Consider the following 25,850-nt stretch of genomic DNA (forward strand, 5'->3'; position numbering starts at 1 on the left):
AAGTTATTTAAAAGCATTTCAGTGTTAGATATTCCCCTGGGTTTAAAAGTTTCTGTTTGAACTCTTTTAGAGTGTTTCATCACTATGTTAGGCTTCAGAATTTTGGTATATCCTTGTCTTTTTCAAAGTATATGCAATGTGATAAGTCCTGTTTGCAGTAATTCATAAGATGAGTACTTTGAAAAGTTTCATAGCTTCAAAGTGATCATCTTGTTTTGCTCTCTAGTTTATTCCTATTTATTATTTCTGTATGACACTCCAGGGGCTAATTATTTTATATAGTGCTGCAAGAAACCAGCCAAACTAGTTGGCTGAGTCTCTCAGTTACTGATACCCCAAAATACTTCACAAGAGTGGTAACGATTAACCATTTCCTTCAAGTATTAATTAGAAGTGATTTTTCAGCCCTACTCCCCACAAAAAAAACCAACAAAAAACTAGACAGGTGAGTATACAGATATTTCTATTCCACACAACAATGGACCTTCAATACAGATACCCCAGGTCAACAGAGCATTAAAATTTATTTGACTGGAATGAAGATACCAGCACTCATATGCATTACATAAGTATATTTTGAAAATTATTTTTCTTAAAGATGCCTCTTCAAAACCAGAAAGGACCATAGTTCCAGGGGAACAGGTTCTGTTATTACTAATGACAAAACCTGAAGAAAACTGATAATTGAGAACATAATGAAGCAGACTGAAAGAGAAATTAAAATCAAACATTCAGGTAGAGAGATGACAGACTGAAGTGAACAACTGATCACTGCTAGGGAATGATGTGTTATGCAGTGTAGTCAGCATGGTGTTCCTTCTTGTTCTGCACAAGGATTCATAAATCTACACATGTCAGTTCTAACCTGATGGATGCGTGTTTAGAGCAGTGAAACCAGACCAATATTTTACGGTAGAACACGATTCTCCTGGCTGACATCCTTGGAAATTTACCAGTGCTCTTTCTGGCAGGGAGAAGGATTCACTTAGTTCTTACAGTGCCACAAAACAAACTGAACTGCTGTTCCCACTAAAGCAGAGCAGGGCGTGCTGGGCACCTGTGCCCAACCTTGCCATCTGCCAGACTGCACGAGAGCAGGTGCCAGCTGCAGCCCTTCCCAAGACTCCAGTTGTAGTTCATTAGTACTAGCTCTTCAGAAGCCGAACATTTGTTGAAATTACTGGAAGCTCTTTTGATGTGGGTCCAGGCTTAAACTCCAGAAGGTAGGTCTGGAATACAGAAGTATGTACACGTACCTGCACATACCAAGTATTTCCATCATCTGGGTCCAAAACTTTATCATTCCTTAGCTCTATTGTTTTACTGTGTGCCTTCTGTTAGCTGATTTTCCTGACAGCCCCCACCTGGAGATTTGTAATCACACAAAATCTCAGTTTTCTTTTTTTTTTTTTTTTTTTTTTTTGAAACTAAGTTCCTGATTGTTGATGTTGCTAAGAATATGTTACAAACATGAGCCTCAGAGGGTTCAAATGTAGACTGATAGACACACATTTTAAAAATAACTTTTTTTTTCATATTTTTAAAATGTATTTTGAGTGCTTAGATTAAGTAAAAAGTGCTCATGTCACATTCAAACACAAGTTTTTAATCCTTTAGCAGAACAAAATTTTGTACAGGGATAAAGCTAGAGTGATCTAAGATCATTAATAGTGAAGATAATTCATATATAAAAAAAAGGAAAATAAACACCAAGCCTCTATCTAGTAGTTTCATACCCAGTCTTCTGTCACATCTATCCATTTAAGTAATTTTGCTTATCAAAAATACATTCATGTTTACCTGCTTCTACAGTACATTCTGAGAGCTAGTATAATATGAAAACACTAGGAGTCAAAAGTTAATTATTGTTTCGACAAATGATGTATTGTATTGATCAAGAATGAAAGTAATGGCGCTGATTTTTCTGATACAATTTCTACTGTTATTTACCCAAAGTTATGCTGGGTCTAAGAGCACCAGAAACTTGTTAGCTCACTAATATACAATATTTGTGGAAGAACTAGCAGATGCACACATAGATAAAAATAGTCTTGTGAAAACCAAAACAAAAACCACGTGCCTCTGGTCTCTTAGCATAAACTAGGAAAAAGCTTCCTGGCACTAAAACTTACCAGGCTGCTGAAACTCAAGAGAATTACAGGCAAATGTCTCCCTTAATGGATATTCAAGCTTGATGCTGACTTACAAAATTCTGACGAGAGTGAAGCTACCTGGAGACCACAAAAGACCTGGGCAGAATTTAGGAACCCGAGCTCAAGATTTTAACCTAAAGTTTGCATGTAAGACGTAGGACACCTGCATTTCGGAAAACCCATTTCAGCCAACTTCTGCATGGGGCCAAAATCTTTACATGATTAAGACACTTGGAGATTCACTCCTATCTGCACCAGTTGGGGATCTTCCAGTCAGCTTGTCCCTGCATCTAAATTTACTGAAGAACTCGGTGGGGAAGGTAGTTTTGTGAATTCAGGGTGTTTGCTTCAGTCCAGCATGCGACAAAAAATACCTGACTGAAAAGCCCTGAAGGCACAGTCTATTTTCAACATTTGGCACCACTACTGGCACCACTCAGGTGCTGAGCACCTTTCTCTGCACCTAACTCTGCCACTGGCAGCTAATTGTGGGTATTCACTGGGAGTCAGCATCCAAGTCCTTTTAAAGGCTCTGACTTCAAGAGCATGACAAACAAAGTGTGTGTGGGAAGTTTTATATTGCAGAGTATGTGGTTCAGTCACAACTGAGTTTTTGTTTTCAAAGGAGCTGTACATCAAAAAACTAGTAGCAAATTAGTAAAAATCTGAGATGAAACTTGAGGTATTCAACTGAAATAAAGATTTAAATAGCTGAAGAGCAGTGCCCTTTACAGGTCTGATTTTAAAGCTTATTCCAAAGAAAACATTTATTAACTATAAAAACAAGGGTTATTTTTTTACTGTATTTTGCATTGATAACAACCTCTCCATAGCCAGAATGTTATGTTACTGTAGCACTAACAAAAAGTTGCAGCTAAATTTCTGGTGGACAGGAAAGAAATTTTGTTTGAGACAGTGGCACAAATTATACCTGACAGTTTTGATTATCTAAGGAAGCCAGCATCCTGACTCTTGGCCCTCTCCTAATCTCCTTGCTGCAATCAAGACAGCTGGGTTTCAACAGCTCACATGGTTCTCACAGAATGAATGCCTTCAGCAAGAGGAAGTATTTTCAATATTATCTGTTTCCTGTAAACACAGGTAGAAAAATATTTTTCTCATATTTATTAAGATCTTTAAGGGGATTAGATCAGTATATATTAATACACAACAGCAATCAGCAAATAAAGAGCCCATGCCTAAACCTAATGGCAGTTAAGCTATAGAAATGTGAGCTAATGGAACTGGAGTGTTAGGATCAGCCAGGAACCTAAACACAGTCTATAACCTCTACTCCATGCCAGAAAATTGAAACAGAAAATTATTTTTACAGGTTGGTGAAGATCATGCTATGTCTCAGGGAGACATCTGTTTCACCAAAGAAAACAAATGAAGGGACAAGGTGAAATGGAACAGAGAGGGACCTGAAAATGCTAGATGGGAAAAGCAGGACAAGAACTGTACCACTGTCTCCAGTGGGTGGGAATGGTGTGTCCAGGAGTCGTGGTTTTATCAGACATTAGAGTCAAAATGCTGTACATGGAACAGCTCTTTCCTCAGATGGGAGAACTTGCTGACGTAAAGGTTTCCAGCATCTAAAAGCAGTGCCCATGCTGTGTATCTTCCAAATCATGTCATCAGTTATACTAGCAATACTAGACCTAGGCACGAGATCCAGTTTTTACCATTATCTCCCAATGCCCTCACATCATGACAGTTCATCAGTAATAGATCCAGACACTTCAGCTTTCTCACTGTGCAGCCACATGGCTAAATTAGTGAATGTAACCATGTTTTTAAATTATTTGCAATGGGAATGTTGCCTGAATAAGGACAAAAAGTGAAATAAAGGCTCACAATTAGGTTCAGTAAGAACAAAGCAAATGCCATTTTCAGTTCTGGGTATTTTCATAGGAACAACGTTATCACTCCCATTGCCCCAATTCAAATGCAAATTAACCACCACATTTGTTCAAATTAGCTAGAGAAATAGATACACAGAAGCAAATGCTGCTAGATCTGGGCTACGGTGCATATCTGATGGCACAGCAAGGTTCAAAGTATTATGTTAACAGTACTGCAGCTTTAAAATGTTTGCTTTAAGTGTTAGCAAATCTCAGTCTTGAAATCTGTGCTACAGGCTTTCTGAGGAAACACTAAATGGAGTAAGCAAAAGCGAATGCCTTTTTTCTCCCTCTGCGTCTCCCCCACAAAACAGCAGCAAACATAAAAAGCAAATTAATATTCTTTTCATTCCAGACATAATTTTCCTTTCTCAGAACAAACCCATTCCTATATTTCAGCTATTCCAAACATTGCAGCTTTCATACTCATGGTGCCATACTGTTTTCAAGTGGACATCATCTGAGTCATTCCACTGAAGAATAAAAAGTAGAATTTTCAAGGAAGAGACACATTTCCTTTAATTAAAAAGATTATAGGAATTATAATTTTTGCATGGTATTTTTTAATGTTTTCCATTAGAAAGCCTCTTAATGGCTGAAATAAACTTTGTGTATGATGCACTGATGGAAACTTGAGTCTCCAGTTCAGGTATTATTATATCAAAATTAGTAAGGATCGTATTCTACTGCTTTGCCTGCAGTATGAAATCTCTTCTACTTGCTCTTCAAAACAGCACAATTTTTTCAGCTGAGGTCTTCCTTTAGGAGAGCAGAATATCCTCAGTGTCTTACAGTAATGCTACCTTAATTATACTCCAAGCAAGATTTCTCCTGTGTGCATTATTTGCTTATGATTTATTATGATCTCCAGACCTCATTTTACTTTGCTTAATCACTCATATTCTAAATTACACCTACCTCAAAATATCCCCAATGTGGATGCTATGAGGTGCAGTGAACTTGTTATTTGAAGTTTTCTTAAATGACAAAGAAAGGCTGGCTACATATAATCACCAGAATAGCAGAAGATACACAGAGGACCAAGACTTAATTTCATTGTGTTTCATCAGCAAGTAGTTTGCATGTGGAGAGCAATATAAAAAACCAGAAATTTGTACTGATTTAAAAAATTACATAATCTAAATTTTTGTGCTCATATAAGTGACACACAAGCTTAACCAGAAATTTTGTCAGTGCTGGATTGGTCCTTGGAAAACAACAGCTTCATGACAGATATCTGAAATTTTCTGAGCTCTATTCTTTAAACCAATATCTAATACTTTAACATTTTAAAACCATTTCACTTAAAATAACCCCAAACAAACAAAAAATCCAAACAAATCCCCAAAGCTATAAATTATTTAACGTAGCTCTAGAACTAATATCTGCAAGAGCATTACAGGAGTCATTGCAGTATAATTTTTATTACAAATTTATAGCATCTAAATATTTTAGAGACCATCCACGAAAGTGGTGGAACAGCTTTCCAGGCAAAAATGCAAACTCACACCTTTAGGAAAGAAAAAGCCTAAAAAAATGCCTGTGTATAAGGCCAATAGAAAAGCCCTTTTTCCATGTAGAAGGTGAAAGTCTGAGACCACACACCACTAAGTGCCTTGACCCATCCAGCGTGGAAATGCACTGCTTACAGCTGTCCTGGGAATGTCCCTGATTGTCACAGGTTGAGGTAAGTTAGTGGTAAGGGGTTGTCAAGGAACAGTTCTGGCCTGAGAAGCCCACTGTAAGATGCTCAGTGTGTGATAACCCAGATACAACCCTCTTCACTGAGACACAAATGGGACTTCCAGGAAATGTCTCCATTCCAGTTAAACTGGGATTGTTTCTAATGAGGTTGTTGGGACATCTGATTATTACTCCTGTTGTCTAAGAAAGGATGAAACTGGTGGGTGAAGGTCAATGTTTTCATAGCAATAAATGCCAGGAGCCCCAGGGTATATGAGGAGAGTTTTCTGAACATGGCCTTGCCTCAGGGAAAGGGAGCATGGGGAGCATGGCCAGCAGCCCTACCTGGGGAGCAAGGATGCAGCCCATCATCACCATTTGGACTGCAGTGAATGCTTTGAAAGCAGCTATTGTTTGTGGCCTACATAAGCTGACAAAGTGCCTTCAGAGCTACTTGCCACCAGAGAGACATTATTATCATTATTATTATTATCTGGATTTGTTTCTCTGTCAGTGGTATTTGACCAATTTTTGCACAGTGGGCTTTCTTTGTATACTCTCTCCTAGAGCTGCAGTTCCTTCTGTCAGAAGTTTGCTCTCTATAAGGACTTCAGCAGCAGGTCACAGACCTGGTTTACAAATGAAAAGACAAATCAACAATCAACTTAGAAGAATAAGAAGACTCCACAAATCTTTAAGTAACCTACTGAAAAACTAGAAACACATATTTCTTGGACTTTCTTCTTTCTTTTTCTTTTCCTGACCCACCCTCCTCACTTCCCTGAGGTCAAGCACCTTTATATGATTGTCATTTTTCCCTTGGATTTATCATAATTAGGTGATATTTAGACAGATAATAATGGGGGTAAGAGAAAACAAAGAAATTAAAGGAGAGAAGTGTAGGGCTATCTGCAGTTTGAATGCATATCACTGAGCCTTTGGTCACAGGTGTTTTCATTATTTTCCTGACCCCAAATATTTTTTCTCTCAGGAAACTGTCTCACCTTTAGATGAACTATGTTTATGGAGGATGTTTCATTACAAAAAATGAAAAGCTTAAAATCTGAAGAGTTAACGTAGAACACTCAGATCAGAATGAAGGCTGGGGTAGAAACTAAAAATTGGACCAAAACTGAGCATTCCATTGATAAACACCTCATTTTCTCTGCAAAAATCAAATCTTGAAGATCCTCTAAACAATAATTCCAAAGGGAGTTTTTAAATGGAAAACATTTCATGGCCTATCGGTTTCAATGTATACCAAGAAATAATCAGCACACTTGAGGGAATGTTTTTGTTGATGAATTTTCCTAATTTGTAAAACTAGGATGAGTTGTCTAATCTATTCTTCTATGCAGTCTGTCTGGCTGTTAGACATACAGATCCTGAAATTCCAAACTTGGAATCACTCTTAAAAATCTAAAATTATTTCCTATTTTTTCCAACTGATTTTTATTTTAATCTTCTTCTTCAGATCTGAAATTCAGAGAGTGCCAGTCTCTTCCTTTTCTCTACAAACAGCACTGAATAATGGTATAAGGTTGAATACAACCTGAAATATTGAGGTACTTATACACGCCCTTTTCTATATTTACGTTCATTTATGGATATATACACCTGTGTCTATGTGCATGAGGGAAGGAAGGACTTACCTATGTCCCAAGTGAGGGGGTTGTTCTGCTCCATCTCCCTTTTCCCTATGACATACCAGATGCAGGCCATCCAGTGAGCAAGCAAGGCAAACATGGACATGAGCAGCGTGAGGACGATTGTGCTGTGCTGGGAGTAGCGATCCAGCTTCTGAAGGAGGCGCAAGAGGCGCAGAAGCCGCACCGTTTTCAGAAGGTGGACAAGGGAGACCTGGACAACAGGGAGAGAAAAACCACCTGTCAGCACCTGAACAGCTTGTCTGCAGCTTACTTCTATCACACAGTTCTCCTGTTTCAAGAAAGGAAATTCTCAAGCTCTCTGAAATGTTGCCCATTCTTCATTCAGCTGCATAGCTGACTAGACTAAATCTTAAGACAGCAGAGAAAAACAAAAGATGCTTTTTTAAAAAAAAAGTGTGAAATTTTGATGTGTAAATACATAATTACTATTTCTGATATAAACCAAACAAACTTGAAATACTAGAACTTTCATGCTGTCTTTTTTTCATGCAGTCTTCTTTCAGATTTAGCTTAAAAATTTGTGTTTGTGAAAAATGGATTCTTCCCCACTCTAGAAGAGAAACACAGTTGTCAAACTGACCAAAGATCATTTGATTGCAATATGAAACCACAAAATAAATATCTCCAAACACACAATGATTTTCTTCAGCTTCAGCTAACAGCAGACCTACTTTAACTGTGTATGAGGTGAAACCAGCCTACAATTTAGCATGGAAGAGGCAATAACAAATAGCAGATATTTTGCAGAACAGTAAAGCAGAGAAGTTAGAGAAGGCTCAGATTTGTTCTTGATATTTAACCCTGTGTTCAGGAACCTAGGCATATTTTTCTGCTCTGCAGTAAGTAGTAGTCCAAAAAAAGCTCCCATTAAAACTTCTAATATTGCCTCTCTAATTTCCAAACTAAAATATTATTACCTTTCAGGTTTATGTGGCAAAAGCAGCACCTAATCTCTCAGCACCCTAATTATACATCATTTTATGAAGTATGAGGCTCTGGCCTTAGAGGAGTCCCAGCATAAAGGCAGCAATCTCTGGATGACCCCAGCCTTTCCAGAGCATCCTGCATCCTACATCCATACCATTGTGCACAGCCATAGTTTTGCAGGGAATGTACTTGGCTTGTGTTTGAGCTGTTGGGCAGAGTTAGAAAACAATATAGAGATGAGGATCCAAATAGTTTTAATGTATTTGTCTAAGATTAAATAGCCGTAATTTTCATTAACAGTAAGGGTTTTCTTTTCTTCCTCCATTAATGAGACAGTAGGATTAAGGTCTGGTTGATACAGGATACCCACATCAGCTGGAAAAGTAGCATCAGACTTGATGTGTCTTGCTACAGCACTCCCAGAGCACAGCAAAAGCAAGTCTAAAAACACAGCCAAATCAATATCCTTTTGCTTTTGCTAATCCAGAATATCCTGAAGTTCAACCTTTCTGTTACCAAAGCAAGTAATCTGAAATCTAAATTTTATAAGTGTGCATTCACCACCAGCTAGATCTGAGGTGACTGATACATTCTGTAAAATTGGGTGTTTTGACTTGTTCAAAGACTTAACAATTCATTGATTATATTCCACACTCAGGAATTTAGTATGTGGGAAACCTGTAAAGAAGAAAATAAGAAATCTACGAGCATTATTTTTTTTTATCACTACTGTTTTGGTAGTGCATAAGTAATTCTCCCACGAGCCTCTTCAAAGGGCAGTATTTGCAGCCCATTATTTAATGTATTTTTTTTTCTCAAGAACCTTTAGAATTTTTCTCATGTACATAGTAAGGAAAAAAGAAAATCAACAAAATTATGATATTTTTTCAAAATACATTGTTAAAATAAGATCTGACATTTGAGCACACAAACATTTACAAGGTCGTTTCTTGCATTTCATTTCCTCATCTTATGTCATTCTCCATCTACAGAGAATTAGTTATGTCTGTGGCCTTAAGCCCAAGACTATCTGCAAATCTGGGGCAGAAGGCTGCAAAACATTTGAAGTAATAAAAAGTAGTAAAACCATGTTTATATTACTACAATCATACAACTTTAATTTATCGTTACTCTTTAACTGCTGTGAAACTGTACCAACTGCCTCTATTTAAGCAGTAATTCATTTCCCCAAATCTCCTTCTCTTCTCTCTCATCAGCTTGTTTGAACTAAATATGGTTCTGTTGCACTTATAACCTAAATGGGGCCCTATTAATGACTGACTCTTCAAGGTGTAGCAGTAACATACAAAAACTTGTATAATGATTTTGTATATAATGATTGTACATGTGCTATGGCCTACACATTGGAGCCTTCATCTTCCCATGGGAGCCTATGCTCTGAAACATCAAAACTAAATGACGATAACTTTGGTGATTTTTTTCAGATTCCTACAAATAAGAAACTGCAAAAGGACTGTTACAATTATATGTGTATCCTGCCAGTTATCAGTTTTGCCTAAATTCTGACCGTTTTTGTGAAGTTACAGATGTAAAGATAGTGAATCCTATATCGTAATATTCTTTTTAATGTGGAAGCAGGTTTCATTTTAAGGACTGCCCCATTTCAAAATAATTTCTTCATAAAACTGAACGCAGATGTAATTAATCATGTATCATTTCACTGAATTTTCTCATTAGTCATGCCAAATTCTCTTCTGGTATTGTGCCTGATATGTCATTGGAAGATCTAAAATGCCCTCAGGCAGCTTCTTTTCCTATGTCACAAATTTAGGAAGACAAAATAAGGAGTCAGCACTCATACTTGTGCCTGCATAGATTTTTCTTTGCCCACAGATACAAAATCATCAAAAATTTCCATTTTGTTAATCATTTTAGACTAGCTGGGTTAACCTTTTTTTGTCAAAAGGACAGGGACAGAATTTTATTGGAGACTAGCACAAACTTAATCAACATAGTCCTGAGAAGTACTGACAAAAAATAAACTTGCTACAAACCAGTGATGAAATTCTCTGCCTGGAAGAATCATCTCCTACATAAAAAGTGAATTAGTGAAGAAATGAGATACATTTTAAGAAATGACTCGTGGGAGAGATTTTTAATCATTTTGCATCCACCTGGTTAGTTGTTTTTCCTCAAAAAATGGTCCTCTTGTTCTACAACCATCGATAGCTACTCAAAAGGAGCAATTCAATCATTAGAAGTAGTGATTAATGGCCTGGCTTATATGACAACATTTGAAACCATATTTCCCCTAATTAAGGGATCCTTTATGTCAGATGAACACAAGGATGGAAGGAGCTGGGGGTCTTGGCATACACTGAGGATAGGCAGGAATGTGCCTGTGGTCTCAGATCTCCAAAGACTCACTGATTTTAACAATATGGCAGAATCCAGGTAAGGCGTAAAGGCAGTAGAGCCAACTGATAGAGTTTAACTTCTGTTTCTTTCGAAATATATACAAAGATAACAAAAGACTCCACAGCATTTATGTGCATTGTGCATTCTCCACCAATCTCCAACTAGGGTATGACATATATGTGCCATACATACACAGGTATGTATGGCACTATACCTATAGCTTGCAGAATTTAGAGCATCCCTAAAGGGTTGGCCTTTGTGCCGGGGCCTGAGCAGCAAAGGAGTGAGATCTCCCTGATGCCCCTTCTCACCGTTCTGTTGAGGCAACATCTGAAAGTCGATGAAGTGAAAATCTGAGAACAGACATGAGGAAATGGCTTATTAAATCATGAAGTCTGAAAACAGTGCCATGTGATTAACACTCCCCCCCCTTCTTGAAGGAGTTGATAAGTCATTGTTATCTTGAGGTTTATATTAACAGTTGCCAAGTCTTGTCACGACAGGAGATATGACAGAGTAAGGCACTGTGTGTTCCCATCAAGGAATCATACAGAGGTCTTGTTAAGGGAAAAAGTTCAAAAGTACAACAGGAGATGTGTATTAATCGTATTATGGCAGCATTTTTAATATTGTGACATTTTAACCATAAAAAAATCGTTGGATAGTACTTTCTTTTCCAGAATTAAGTACAGAAAGCTTATCAGTCCTTCCAGCGGAGGCAAAAATGTTGTTTCCAGGTTTTTTAATTTTCTCTTTGACATTTTTAATATTCTCTTTGAAATAAACATGGTTAATTTAATGAAAATTATTAATAGAAATTGAACCAACAGCATTATGCTGGCTGTTTGGTTTGAGTGTAAAGGATAAAATGAGATAGTAATGCATTTAAATAGATTACCCACATTTATAAAGAAACAGTGAACAATGGGAAACTATTAGCTATCAGGTTTTAAAAAGCATCTACTCCAGGATTAGATTGATGGTTCTTTATGAAATAAATGACATGAGAAGGAAGTTCATTGAAGGAAATGGAATTAAATGATAAAATCAAACATGATACCTTACATGAGACCCTTCCTGATTAGTATTTTTCTATTCTTTGGTTGGTTTTTATTTTTTCTGATATGTGTTTATCCTGTCTTATCCTGTTTATCTCTGTACTTGTTTGTAACTCACTTTTAATGAAATTGAGATTGAGTGCACCTGTTTATTAAAGATCAAAATTCTGGGAATTGGAAAGCAGACAACTGAAAACCTTAGTCTTTTATGGAGAAATCCACAAAATTAAGAAATCTCTGCCAACATTTTTCTCAAAAATGAAACCGTCTGATTCAGAAGGTCAGGAAGTGCTTGTATTTTTTGGGAGGGGATTTTTTCCTTGTTTGTTTATTGCAATTTTACTTACTAGATCCTTACTGTACAAAATCCAACAGGGCTAGCAGAATAAAGACCTTTGTCTTAGCATAAGTAAGCCAATGGAAATGTAACTCATTGTGATTTTGACATCACCTTATTTTAGAACGAACATTTTCAAAGCAGATTAAGCTTTTTGTCATTACATACCTAAAAAAAATTAGTAGTCATGCTGTAATTTTTTTCACTAAAATTCCCTGAAGTAAAGAGAAAGAGGATTCCTGGCTAAATAAACATGCTGACCATAACAATGATTTGCTTTGCCACAGTAAAAATTTATGAGTCTTGAAAAATTAAGGACTGACTTTATGCACCATAAGAAAGCAAAAGCCATAGCAAACTGTATTTGAGTACAGTAATTAGACATAAAACTAACTAACAATGCAACCGTTTACAAAACAAAGATAATTGAATTAAAAAATTGGTACTCCCAGGGGTGAAAATACATCACAAAGTTGTAAAAGACACCTTTGTATTTCAGTTAATTCAGTTTTAGTCTCCAGATCTGGGAAAAAAACCCTCATGTCAACAAACCCCCTTTGAAAAAAGAGAACAATTAGGAAGGCAGGTTAGTACTTACCACAGTGACGTTGAAAGCATAAAGAAGATCAAAAGGAAGTGCAGCAATTAAGTCAATGATAAACCACGTAGTCACATAGTGGATACAAATAGATCTTGCTTCAAATATCACTTGGCCAGACTTGCTGACATATGTTGTTCGGAAATTTAAAATAATATCTGCTTGACAAAGAATGAACAGAATCAGAGACAGCGATTTCTTAATTCCTGGGCACAACACCAGGAATCCAGCATAATGCTGATTATTTTTCTTCTGCATCATAAATAGCAGATGAATAATTTAATACAAAAACAAAAAAATCATATTGGTAAGAGCTGCATATACATGGAGTTAAACCAATGAACACATTGTTCTTTTCGAGGAGTAAACAGAATGTCTAAAACATTTATCACTCACAGATTTAAAAGGGGGTTTAAATTAAAAAACCATATCCACACACACTGATCTTTAAACTACAAATATTGATATTTTTCTAAATGAAAAAAGGGTATTATTTTTGTCCATAACATTTATTTACATTTATTTTGAAATAAAAAATCATTAATTATTATATTAAAAAGATGTGGTTTAAGCTCTTTTACTGATAACTACTTACAATACAGATGAAAAATGTCATCCTCAAGGATAGTAATTTTTTTATCAACTGAAAAATGCTGAACACACTTGAACAAAATGCTTTTTTGGGCTACGGTGGAGATCACAAAAGTGACATGAATTGTCTTGGTGACTTGTGTATTTTGTATGTTCCCATCTAACATCCCAGGATGTGTGTCTTTCAGTATGAGATATACTTTTGACGTGTCTTGCCAAAATGCATTAGCACCGAAAAAAACCTCAGGTCTTGACAACACAGTCTCAATTATTTTCGTGTCCAACAAGACAAAGACTATAATCTGTCCTCAAGCTATGCACCCTGTTTCTACTAACATTAGTGAGAACTACTTGTGTAACTTTTACAGTGTCAGAAAAGAGTGTAGCCAACCATTAAGGCTGGTGTTTTACAGCAACATAGCTCTAGGGGGAAAAAAGAGATTGATTTGCATTTCTCCCTAGAAGTTCTTTAGGTAGGCTACACTAAGACTATAAAGTATGACCTTTTCTTCAAGCCTGCTAACCATAATATGGAAGGGACAGGAAAAAATCTTCTCCCCCTACACTGGGGGCAAAGAGGAGAAGAGAGAGGTTCAGCACACAGAGAAAATCATGTTGGGTCATTCCTTTGGGGTATCAGAAAAATTCCTTTGTGATAAATTTTGATCAAATCCCAAGTTCTAATGTTCTGAGTCTGAAAAATAATAATTTTCCAGGTTTCACTAGCAGATAATTTTTGCGCTGTCTCCTGCAGCTTGAAGCTGGACAGCCTGCTATGCTTATTTGTCATACTGGTTAACCCGTAGTTGACTAGTAATAAACCTATGGTATTTCTAACAGTCTGACTTTGACTACTCCTTCCTTTCGACCCAGTAGAGTCAAGTCTCCTAAATTAATTAAATCTCTGGGGAAATTCTCAGTTTTTTGGCACAGTGTTGATCTTGTAAATTATTTAGGATTTAGTGCAAAACTGTAACACAAAATGACCTGGGTGTATAGACAGACTGAGGTCTTGCAGGTTGTAATTGGTTCACGGTTTAGGAACTAATGTTTTCATTCAACCAGGTCCTCAGGATGAATAGAACATATAAATAAATGAAATCAGATATAATTTTAGATTACCTCATGAAGTAGTCTCAGCTGTTCCTGATTCTTAAAGCTACAAAAATGTTATGAAATTTTCAGTAGTACAATTAAGATGGGAATACAGCATAATTTCACATGGTTCATAATGAGCAAGGAGGTGAGCTTAACTCCACAGGTGCTTTGTAGAGACATTTGGTTACAAGCTACATTTCCAGATCACTATGGCAGCACCAGTCACATACAGACAACTTCATGAAGACTTGTTGCATAGAGATAAGGAAAACAGGTATTTGCATCACTACTGTTTTGAAACTTCTCATTTTCATTTGTTTTACAAACTCCAAAGTCTAGTTATCCAAGTCAGAAAAATGTATTTACTTATTTATCACCCATTGGCCTCTGTGAAACAACTAGAGCTTAACAGAAAAGGAGATAAATCCTTGTTTTAAATGTAAGTACATCCAATACACCAAAGGCTTATCAATGTGCGTATGCAATTCACTGTTCAAGATTGAAGAGATTAGAGGTTTTTCTGCACTGCACCCTTTTCTGTCTTTGTATCAAAGCAGGCTAGGGCAACAGCCCCAACTAAAAGCTATATAAAAAAAAAAAAAAAGGAAATAGGAAATGCTAAGTTTTTCTTTCTGCATCCGGCTTATTAGATAAAGTCCAGAGGGGGAGAAGTAAGTATGATCCATCTTGCATTTCTTGACAACTTTCTGAGCTATACTTGGGTGTAAATATTTTCTTCATCTGGGCAATCTTATTTACAACTTAACTGCTGTGCTAAAGTACTGACTGAGAAATCTGCAAGGACAAAAACAAAAAAAGAACTCCTGAGGCAAAAAACTTCCAAGAGCACAACAAAATCTTTAGTTTAGAAATGACCATTTCTTCTGAGAAATTATATTATTTCTAGGAATTATACGTTCCACAGTTCTTTTGGGATTTCTATTAAAAAAGTGGAAGACTTACTTTTTCCTTTTTTAATTTTATAAATGTTTTCTTATCACCAGTAATATCTTCTGAAAATACTAATGCATTTTTTAATATTTTAGAAATTGTTTGTTAATCTTACTGTGCAGTAGCTTCTACGAACTGATGACAATTGAAAGAACAATCTGAAATTTAACACAAGCATCAATAATGTAAAACTTCAGAGATTCCAGATAACTCGAGAGCTTCAAAACTAATGGTTTTCTCTAGTGCTGAGTTTGTTCTAAATGCTCTGAGATGAGGTGAGTTTTAATAATTTCCTACAACATGAAGGGCAACAATTGTAAATTTACACCTGTAAACCAGGCAAGAGGGACGTTTAATCTCTGAGCTGATTCTTAAATCATATATGAAGTGACTCCAATGTATTTGGATAATTAGTCAGTTAAAATTTTTCTATAAGAGATACATTTGAATATACTATCTTTCAGTATGCTCTAACAAAAACTTCAGCCTGTGCAAAATTCATATTTAAAGCTGTGTTTGATACATTTGTTTCAGGCTGAGACAAAGACTGCAATGTCTCTTCTGCTTTAGCATCTCTCATAACACAAAAAATAAAGATTAATAAAAAGGTTATTAGTAAAGAAACATCTGAATTTACTTTATTGTAATTTTTTTTAATGTGAGATAGAAAAGCATCACTTTAACTGGTCTTGTGAGCCACACATGTCATGTGCTCAGGAAAGCATAATAGAGCATTTAAATAATGTCTCTGACATGAGAAATGTCATTACAAAGTTACCTAAAACTAAAGCAGTAGGAACAGCAGAAAATATAAAACTGCTTAACTCATTACACCTGTCTTGAAGCACAGCACACACATATCTAAAACACAATATTTTTCTTGATGTAGGGAGGGGGAAAAAGTGAAACATTTTCATTCTTGTCTTCATTAGGAAAAATTTGGGTTCTTATTTTTTCAAGTAATTTAATTTCAGTTCAAATTAGACAGAAAAAATGTCAGGATTCAAGCAAATTAAAGCTCATTATGAAGTCTAGACAATCCTATTGACTTTAAGAAAGGTCCTTAAATAATGTTTATCTACATGGCTTTTTCCACAAGACTTATACTGTGTTTAACACAGATAGACGTCGTGTTAACAAACATCAACGTGTCTTAAGCCAGTCATTATCTCCTTCTTCCCCACTCATTTCTGTGCACACTGCTGTGTGTGAACCTTCAGCAGAAAGTGTCCGTCTTCTAAGCAGGGATTTTTTTTTTCTGTCCAACACAAAGATTAACTTGACCTGAAAGCACCCAACAGGGTGAACCCAAGATCTCCAATTTCAAGAGGCTTGGAACGAGGAATCCCTTCACCCTTGCACACTGTGTAGGAAAATGGCCTTTTGCTCCACACACCTCTGATCACAGTTCCCTGCTGATGCAATTACTTTCTGCTTTTGAATCCTGTTCCTCTGAGTCCCCCTTCTCTCTACCCTGCAGACTAATCACCTTTCCCTACCAACCCAACACAACACAGACCAGAAGCCCCTTTGGACACTAAGTCCTTAAGATGCATGCAGAGATAATAAACAGTGAATCTGTGAAACAAACACTGTGATTTCTCTCATGGTTAGATCCCATGGCTAATTAGCTCCATCTGCATGGATTCTCTCAGTCTGTTATTTCCACTACTGGTAAGGCATGGGCACACATCCCTTTAAAAAAATCTTATAAGAAATGTGATATCTCTAAAACTCATGCAAAGATACACTAAAAGATTACAGAAATAGCAGTTTTATTAAAACCCCATTTTTTTCAGCCATGAAATTAATTTAAAATTATTATCTATATATAGTTGTAGTTTCTAATTTATTTATATATTTTGCTCCCATTAAGCTCTCACACTGTATTTACAGCAGTAAACAGCAAAACACCGGGACTATTATTACATGAAAGTCTTCCAGGTTTGTAATTATTATGGCTACATAGGTCTGTGATATTTTCATTCCAAACTGCTCTAGCCAATAACATAACTGGAAAGCTCTAAACAATTATGTTCCTTATTTGAGTGTTCTAATGCCTTTTACTCTCTTATTGGTGACTATTTTCTTTTTCACAAGCTTCCAGTGTGAAATCCACGCCCTAGAAATGCTTGAGTCTTAAGAAAAGGCAACTCATTTCATAGCTGGGCATAAAAGAGCTGGGAAATCTAAGCAAGGTCATAAGCTCTTGAAACTGGTGATCTCTCTTGGATTACAGCTCTGTATGACATCATCCTTGACCGAGTTGCCTCTTTCTAGATTTCTATTATGCAGCACATTCACACTCTGACACATTCACGCAGTGAATGGCATAAAAACACCAATTCAAGCTGGTGTTCAACAAAGGGAAGAAATGTTATGTTGGAAAAATGGAAGCTCTACTTAGTGCATAATGCAGATTGAATGATATCCTAAATGATATAAAAGGAACAAAAGCCACAAACTGTTAGTCATCAAGTTAACCTATTAATCGTTAAGATGTTTTCCAATATAATACCCCTTGTAAAATTTTAAAAGCACAATATATGTTTTGTATAATCTCAATTTCTAATCCCTGTTAAAAAAATAGATGTCTGGAGGCCAGCTGAGCCACTTTATCGATAAACAGGATTATTTTACCTGTGATTTAGCTAATTTCACTGTGACAACATTTTTTTCTCACTTAAGGCTTGATTGTTTAAAAAATAAATCCTGCTAGAATTAAATAAAGGATCAAAAAATAGCAGAATAACAATTCAGGATTAGGCAGGTGATTCAATAACTGCCCATATCATAGCCTTAAATTTCAGAAAATGCAATGTAATGTACCTCTGTTTAACTGTCTTTCACTGTGAACCAAATGAAATTGAAAAACGTTGTGCCTTTAGGGCAAGTGGCATACATATAAGCAATGATGTTTTATTAGACTGCAGTCACTCAAAACTGTGCTTGGGAACTAGATGATTTAGCTATGTTAATCCCATTGATTCTCAGAGAAGACAGTTTTCTACATTAGCTCCCTCTTCTAGATGGTATGACTGACTCATACATTGGTTGACCTTAGCTAGTAATACTTTCCCCAAAGTCCAGGCCCTTTCATCTATCCGATTGTTTTAGCAAATTTTATTTAGTCATACAAGGATAATGATATTAAAATCTGTCCAGAGAGCTTTTAGGAAAGTTTTAGTGGAAATATTAGTGCCATATTGTTTGAAGAATAATTTATCTGTCCCTATATAAACTCTTATTTTTTCTATTCTACTGCTGAGATAAACATAGATGTTCCTAGTAAATTGCCTGGGAACAATTTATTCAAATGGAACTGTGATTTTTCAATTCAGCATCTTCCTTCCAAACATCTGTAACCACAATTAGCTTGATGATTTTCTTTCAGATGCTGACATGATCAGGTGAGGGAGATGGAATTGGGTTCATGTAGGAAAAAAATAATGCTCATCTTATATCATTGTGTAAAAACTTGAGCCATTATGAAATCAAGTAAAGCTTACAAGAAAAAAAAAAGAACAACAGAAGTTAAGTACCAGTAAACTAAGTACTAAAATGTAGGAATTTTATGTAATAAATATATAAACTATAATTAAATACATACTATATAAATAATATAATCAAAACTATACCTTAATAAAAGGCTATTGCAGCTGCTGGAGGAATAGTATTTTTTTCTTCTTTTTTAGAAAGTTATATCAAATGACGAACAGATATTAAGTAACAAGTGATATAACTATAGAAAAATTGTAATGAAAACCTAGACCTGTTTGAAAATAGAAAGAAATCAAGGTGTCCATGATGAAGGAAAATTACAGTTTTAGGGAAGAAACACTAATAGGAAACTTTAGTTCCTTTACAGTAAATAGTGTCACATCATTTAGAGAGAAGCTAACAGTAATCTCATAGAAAATCCAGATGTATTCAATATATACTTCTTGTCTAATTTTAGAATGAAGCATCAAAGCAAGGTTGTGTCATATCAAATATTAAATTGCAATCCAGTGTGCCTGAAATAAGAGTCAGGAGGTAGCAACATTTTAAAAACCAAACACTTAACGAGATGCCACTTCTGCAGGTTGATGAAAAAAACCCTCTAAAATACAAATATGTAGTTTACAAGCCATAAGTAAATAGAGTTGTGGAATCTTGAAGGTCTTTGAAGAAGAGTTTATATCCTTCAGGAAAACATGATTTTTCCGAATATAGTTTCTTTAATACACTTGTTAAATATGTCATCTTCCATTTAAGACTCAACTAGATGGTAACAATTTCTAGTTCTTGTCAGAATCTTTGAGAGCTGAAAGATCATACAAAACTACATATAACTGAAGTTTCAGGTGTATTGTTTTGATTTAGGTAATAATGAGAAGGAAGAAGCTGGACCAAATTATATACTGCTAGAAGTTAAAGAAATTAAGTATCCCAAGATATGATGTCTAGATCTTAATGAACTTGATATATAACATGGAATATCAAGACCCGTCATTGTACTACCAGGATGGTGTTTTGTTAAGTAGGAAAATCTGTTCTGTTCCACTGCTTAAACAACAACAACAAAAACAAACAAAAAGAATCTCATTGAGGAGCATTATCATTAAAGAAAATAATGGAAAACTATTAGAATTAGCCCTTAAGCAACTGTACATTTAAAAATGTAAAATATGGCTATCAAGTATACCTCTCCCTCCTATTTCCTTTCAGAAAATAGGACCCGAATATCACTTTCTTCTGGTCACTAGTACTTCAGAATACTGTGCAAACAACCCCATTTAATTTGTGTGGGCAGTCACAGAGTCTGGAAAGCACATTATAAAGCCACATTACACCTCTAGTGAAAGAAGCTCTTTTTTAGAAGTCCTGTGGTTTGAGCTGGATGATTAGAATTCAGATAAACAACAGGAACATAGCAAAAGGCAACAAACTATTACAACCTTTACCACAATTCACATGATGACAAGTAACATGATGGACTTCTGAATAAGATTTCTGCTAGCATGGAGTAACTTTAATTCAGAGTCTTTTTGCTGTTAAAGTCACGATTGACTATACTGAGCTGTTTTACCAGTCAAACTTCTTCAGTGGGAAGGGTTTATTTACCATTTGACACTAAGTTGTTTAGCACTGCACAGGACATGAGGAGTGGCACAGTCCCTGTCCTAAGGCAACACTATGATGTATGTTCTCAGTCTTGATGCATTCAAGTTGGTCAAATAAACAACATCTTCAGTGATTTTAATAGAAGAAAATCCATTTTTGGGTGTGATGGATCATAGCAGAACTGACTCCCAAAATCCATCTGTAACTGACAGTGATTTACTCTTCCTTACTATTTGTTCTTACAGAGGAAAATAATGTAATATTGATGTTACATCCAAGTGGAAATACTGTTTTACTTGGGTAAATTATCCATTAATATATAGATATATAAAAAGAAATCTGACGGCACCTTTTGAATGGATGTTTTCATAGCAAAAGTCACTCCCTCCAGAAGGGCATGGCCAGCGATAATGCACTACCATGGAATGTTCTAACCAACACCATATTTTGGCTGCTGTAGACATGAATGGCCAGAACCCCAATGTCAAGACAGGGGTTTTGTTTCTTTTACCTGCTTCCTTGATTTTTTTTTACCCTTTGGAGTTTGCCCTTTTTAGTTGCTTTCTTTGACTATGAGGGTCTTAAACTCTGATTAGCTAATCTCAGTCCCATAGTAGTTGACACATCAGAAAAGTATCACCTATCGTGACCTTTATAATAACATACTAAACTGGAAAGACATTTTTTCTTATAAACTAAGTTGTATCTTTTGAAAATAGACTCAATCCCCAAACATATTGAATAGTTAAAATGTGTTTTATTGACTTTTCTACAAGGGAAGATACAGACTTTGGAGTCTTGAGAGAAAAGCAAAGAACTTGAAATATTTCTGAAAAATGAACTGTTAGCTCTGCTTTGAAAAGAAGCTAGTATGAGTGACTAGAGAAGTGAGAAAGTTTCTACATGGGCAATTTTCTTAATAGAATTTGCAGAAATATGGCAGAAAGAAGTAATTCCAAAGAGTGGAGAAACATTAGTCATATGAAGTAACTTTTCACTGAATTCAACCTGTGTGAAGCAGGCAGAGTTGTTGGGTATTTCATGAGCAGATTTTACTTCACACAAGTGTTGCAGAAAACAAAGCAATGATCAAATCAGTAAAATATTCAGTGGTTAGTGACATAACTGCTTCATTCACCTCCAATTTTTGACCAGTTCCAAGGGAAAACCTGAAATATTTTTCTCAGAACTTACCCCATGAAATTTGACAGCAATTCACATAGACAATAGCCATAAATCATACACACACACACACACAAAACCCAACAACCAAACCAAACCAAAAAAAGACCTCATGATAATTCACAAAAATTGTGGTAAAATATTAAGTATCAAATAATTTCCTTGGAAATTTCCCAGATTGTTAATTAAAAGACTTTAATCTTATTGAAAAATACAGCACTGTATTACCATTGTGTTATAGCATAGTACATGAAAAATACAACTTTTGTCTGATTTTAGCTCTAATGAAGAGGAGTTAGTGGAGGCAATACAAGTTAATTTTTCATTAAAAAATGAAAAATTTGGTAATGGTATGGTATGGTGCCTCCATTACCATAACACTTATCTGCATCTACCTGGGGATACAGAAATACTTCTATGAAATAATCACTTGTGGCTTACTCTTTTCCCCTTCAGCTCGAGGTTGATACTTTTGTGCTTGGAAACAGCATCTTGTGTGCAGACAAGCATCTCTTCTCCTTACATGTATGCAAGGAAGCTTATTGGGAAAAAAAAATGAGTATTATAGTGGTCTAGACCACCTGAATCTGACATTTTGAGGCAGAATCTTCAGGAAACTTACTTTTCAACATAAATATTTTGCACTGTTTTTTCACATTACTAGGTAATCCATAGACCATGAACAATTTTTTATTACCTTCTCTTTCAAATATTAGGTGTATCAAGAATGTTACTCTATCTGTTTACATTCTCTGTTCATATGCATTCACAGATGAGACCATTTGTTGCTTAGAAATAAATTCCCAGAGATAATTTCAAACCACTCCCTTGGTCCTTCCCCGAATTTTAGAATATTACATCCTGAAACCACACTTTCAAAAATTCAAAACGCTGCCATTTCCTTTCAAAATGCAGAAATTTTCTTAGATGTGAGGTCCCCTAGACACAGAAATAATTTTAAATGACCTTCTGTGCACTTGCAAAGATAGGAAATGATAATCATTATAATAATGAATAAGAAGATGAAAGAAAAAAGAAAATGAGCCTTTCATTTTAATGAAATCTAATAAAATTTATAGCATTTAATACTTCCTCATCCTATTCCAACCAATTTCGTTCAACATATATTATTTTCAGTACAATAATATGTATCCTTGAGTTACTGTGTAAGTCATGAATGATTACATTAATTTCTACAAGTTTCATACCACTGTTTTAAGTCCTACATATTAAACATGTGAGACTCAAGGACATCATATGATTTAAAGTTTTTGAAAGATTTTGAGTAATTTACTTTTGTGATCTATATTAATGGCCAAACAAGTCCCCTTAGTCATCAGTGTCATGTCTCATAAATCAGAGCTCTAGCAATTTTAAACATAATGATTTAGAAACACAAATTACGGATAAAACACTTTATTAAATAATATTTAATGGGGGAGAGAGAAATATACATACAAAGAGAGGAAATCTTAGTGTAAATCAAGATCAATTTTCTCTCTTGAAAGTGTAAGGCATAGATCAAGTCATAGATGCCAGTGTGTGCGTGGAGAGTGGAGGAAAGGATGTTTTTCCCCCACGGGTGGCAAAGTAGTTATACTGCAGGAAATCATTTTAAATAACTCTCCAGTCTGTTTATAAAAAGTATAACTTCATAGCCATAGTTAGTATCAGGTGTTTGTTTTCCACTAAAAACTAGATGATCCACAAATCGGAAACTGAGCTCTTCTCTCTATAGTTTCTCCTGGCTGCCTTGATACAAAACACTCAGACCCCTTTGATCTTATTCAGCAAACAATGCATTTCCACCACCCAGGAAGCCTGTGCATATTTTTGCTGAACCATTGCATTGATCTCAATTCCTGTTGAAGGCCTCCTATTCCAGTACTCCTGTAAGTAGACAATAAAGTACTGATAATTTTTCAGATATTGTTTGCTTTAATCAAGATGTTCTATAAATTTAAAAAAAACCCAAAACAGATAAAGAAAGGCAGTACTGAAAACTGGTATGCAACTGTTGCAGAAATAAAAACACTGCACTGGATAGTTATGGAAGAGTAAAAGTTGAGCAGTTGGAAGGTTATTACTAATTAAATTGAATGAACTTGGTGAGAGATTCTCCTGCCTTTTTTTTCTCCAGAAGACAGAAAACTTTAAAAATATTATTGAAAAGTAACCAAGATCCATTATGCTTCTTAGAAGTATTTATATTCAGGCTCCCAGACATACCTATCCAGAAATGAAGGACCCAGCTACTGTCTATGCAAATACAGGGGCATAAACTTTGAAGCAAACAGTGCAATAAAGCAGGTAATAGCCCTCACTAGGTAGAACACTTCTTAGGATGTTTTTAATGAGTTTTTTAAAATACATTAAGGCTAACAAGCTCTTTTCTGCACCTCTTTATGGATTTTGAATACATAAGACCATCAAAAAAAATTAAAACTAAACCATTAAACTAAACAATTCTATTCTATCTTTCATTAGAGGAAGCAAAAGATTTATTTACAGGAGGAGGTTAGAGAAGGTTTCACACATAACAAAGGGAAACAGATCATGAAAGTATACTCAAATACAACATCACACAAGTTATCACAGGAAACATCAAGTGAAAAATTTAGTTTCATACAAGAAGACCTAATTATGTTCTACCTTCATCCCCTTTCCTGAAAATGTCACAAAATGGGCTGTTATTATTGTTTATCTCCTCTCTGTGTTGTAGAGAACTTTAAAGGCTAAAGTAGTTAAACCTCCAGCTAGATGTTTTTCTCATAAATAATTTAATTTATATCAATGCTCTCACTTGTAAACACCTCAAGTCAGAAGAACGCTTCCATATGTATTTTTATCATGCTTAAGCATAGGTTGACACACGTCAGAGAATCACAGAATAACTGAGTTGGAAAGGACCTACAAGGATCATCAGGCCTGGCCATCCACAGAACCATCCCCAAGAGTCACACCCAAGTCGTGCCCAAGAATACAGTCAGGCTTGGATAACGCAGCTAAAAACAAAGACCTTGTCAAGTCCAAATGAGTGTTTATGCAAGCTGTGCTCATGAAAGGAATATTACTCCATGTTCTCAGAAATATGAATAAAATCAAAGTAGATAGGCTCTATTTCTCCAATCCATGGCTTTTGTCATACCTCAATCCGTGACTACAGAGCTGTAATAGAACTGAAAATTGTATATCAAACAGATCTCCCCACTGCATTTCTGAGGCAGCAGCATCAGAAGAAGGATTTTTCTCAACATTTCTCACTGACTTTTCTCAGAGCACATAGATTGTCCATGAAAGATGTGCTTGTCAGAGCCACAGTTCAACAAATGCCCGGAAACTTATGCTTAAATTTAAGTATGCTGTCAATCTTACTACTTTCAATATAGCTATATATGTTCTGAGACGTATTAATTCAACATTTTAACAGACAAGGGACACTGGAGAGATGATCATAAACATACTATTTTCTTTAAATTCACTGCAGGGATTTAAATGTAATATGACAATGTCCTGAAAATACTCCATAAAACTTTCCTCAGACTTGGAGAATTAAATCAGATATTAACCCTAGGAAGAAAATTTCTGGGGGAAAATTGAGCCATTATTCAAACTCTGGGGGAGAAATATTTGTGTTCTACAGTACAGTGTTTGTGGTTACCAGTAACATGATTAGTCAAAGTCTCTTCTAGTGCTCCATGCACATTTCTTTGAATGCATTTAGTTACAGCCATAGTTTGATTTCCTGGACTACAGACTGAAAAATCTAACTGGAAAATATGAAGTAAAATTTACAGAAAGTCTTCTTTGCTTTATTTTTCTTACTCAGCTATTCTGTTGATCATAGAGATGTGTTTGATTTTGACTTACTGATATAAAGCCTCCATATTTCCAGCAAAATATATAACCAGAAAAGTAACACTGAGCAGTTCACCATCTGTCTTGTTTCAAATGAATAACTACAGCACATAAATCAGTTGGAGACTGACTACACTCTCTTGTGCTTATATTCAAATAAACAGTTATAACATAAACCAGTTATTTACACCATTATCAAACTATTGTAACCTTGAGTCTACTCTTTTTATAAAGTCACCCAGGTACCTCAAGCGAGATTATTTGATTTCATTTTCTTAATGTAACATTAATTTATGACTGACTAGAGTCATAATCTCACTCTTTTTACACAAGACACAGGATGATCCTTGATGAT

At 35.5% G+C, this 25,850-nt stretch overlaps 1 protein-coding gene across 1 annotated transcript in view; it reads right to left on the minus strand.

Moving 5' to 3' along the window:
* The window catches only part of KCNH8 (potassium voltage-gated channel subfamily H member 8), a 186,389-nt gene that overhangs the window by 57,403 nt on the left and 103,136 nt on the right, over window positions 1-25,850 (minus strand). Inside the window, exons 6-7 of the mRNA XM_063409196.1 lie at window positions 12,710-12,867; window positions 7,393-7,600 (exon numbers count right to left, since the gene is read on the minus strand). Of these exons, the coding sequence (XP_063265266.1) occupies window positions 7,393-7,600; window positions 12,710-12,867 (366 nt within the window). The remainder of the gene's footprint in view (window positions 1-7,392; window positions 7,601-12,709; window positions 12,868-25,850) is intronic.

This window comes from Prinia subflava, chromosome 1 (genome assembly GCF_021018805.1).
Source record: "Prinia subflava isolate CZ2003 ecotype Zambia chromosome 1, Cam_Psub_1.2, whole genome shotgun sequence".
Lineage (NCBI taxonomy): Eukaryota > Metazoa > Chordata > Aves > Passeriformes > Cisticolidae > Prinia > Prinia subflava.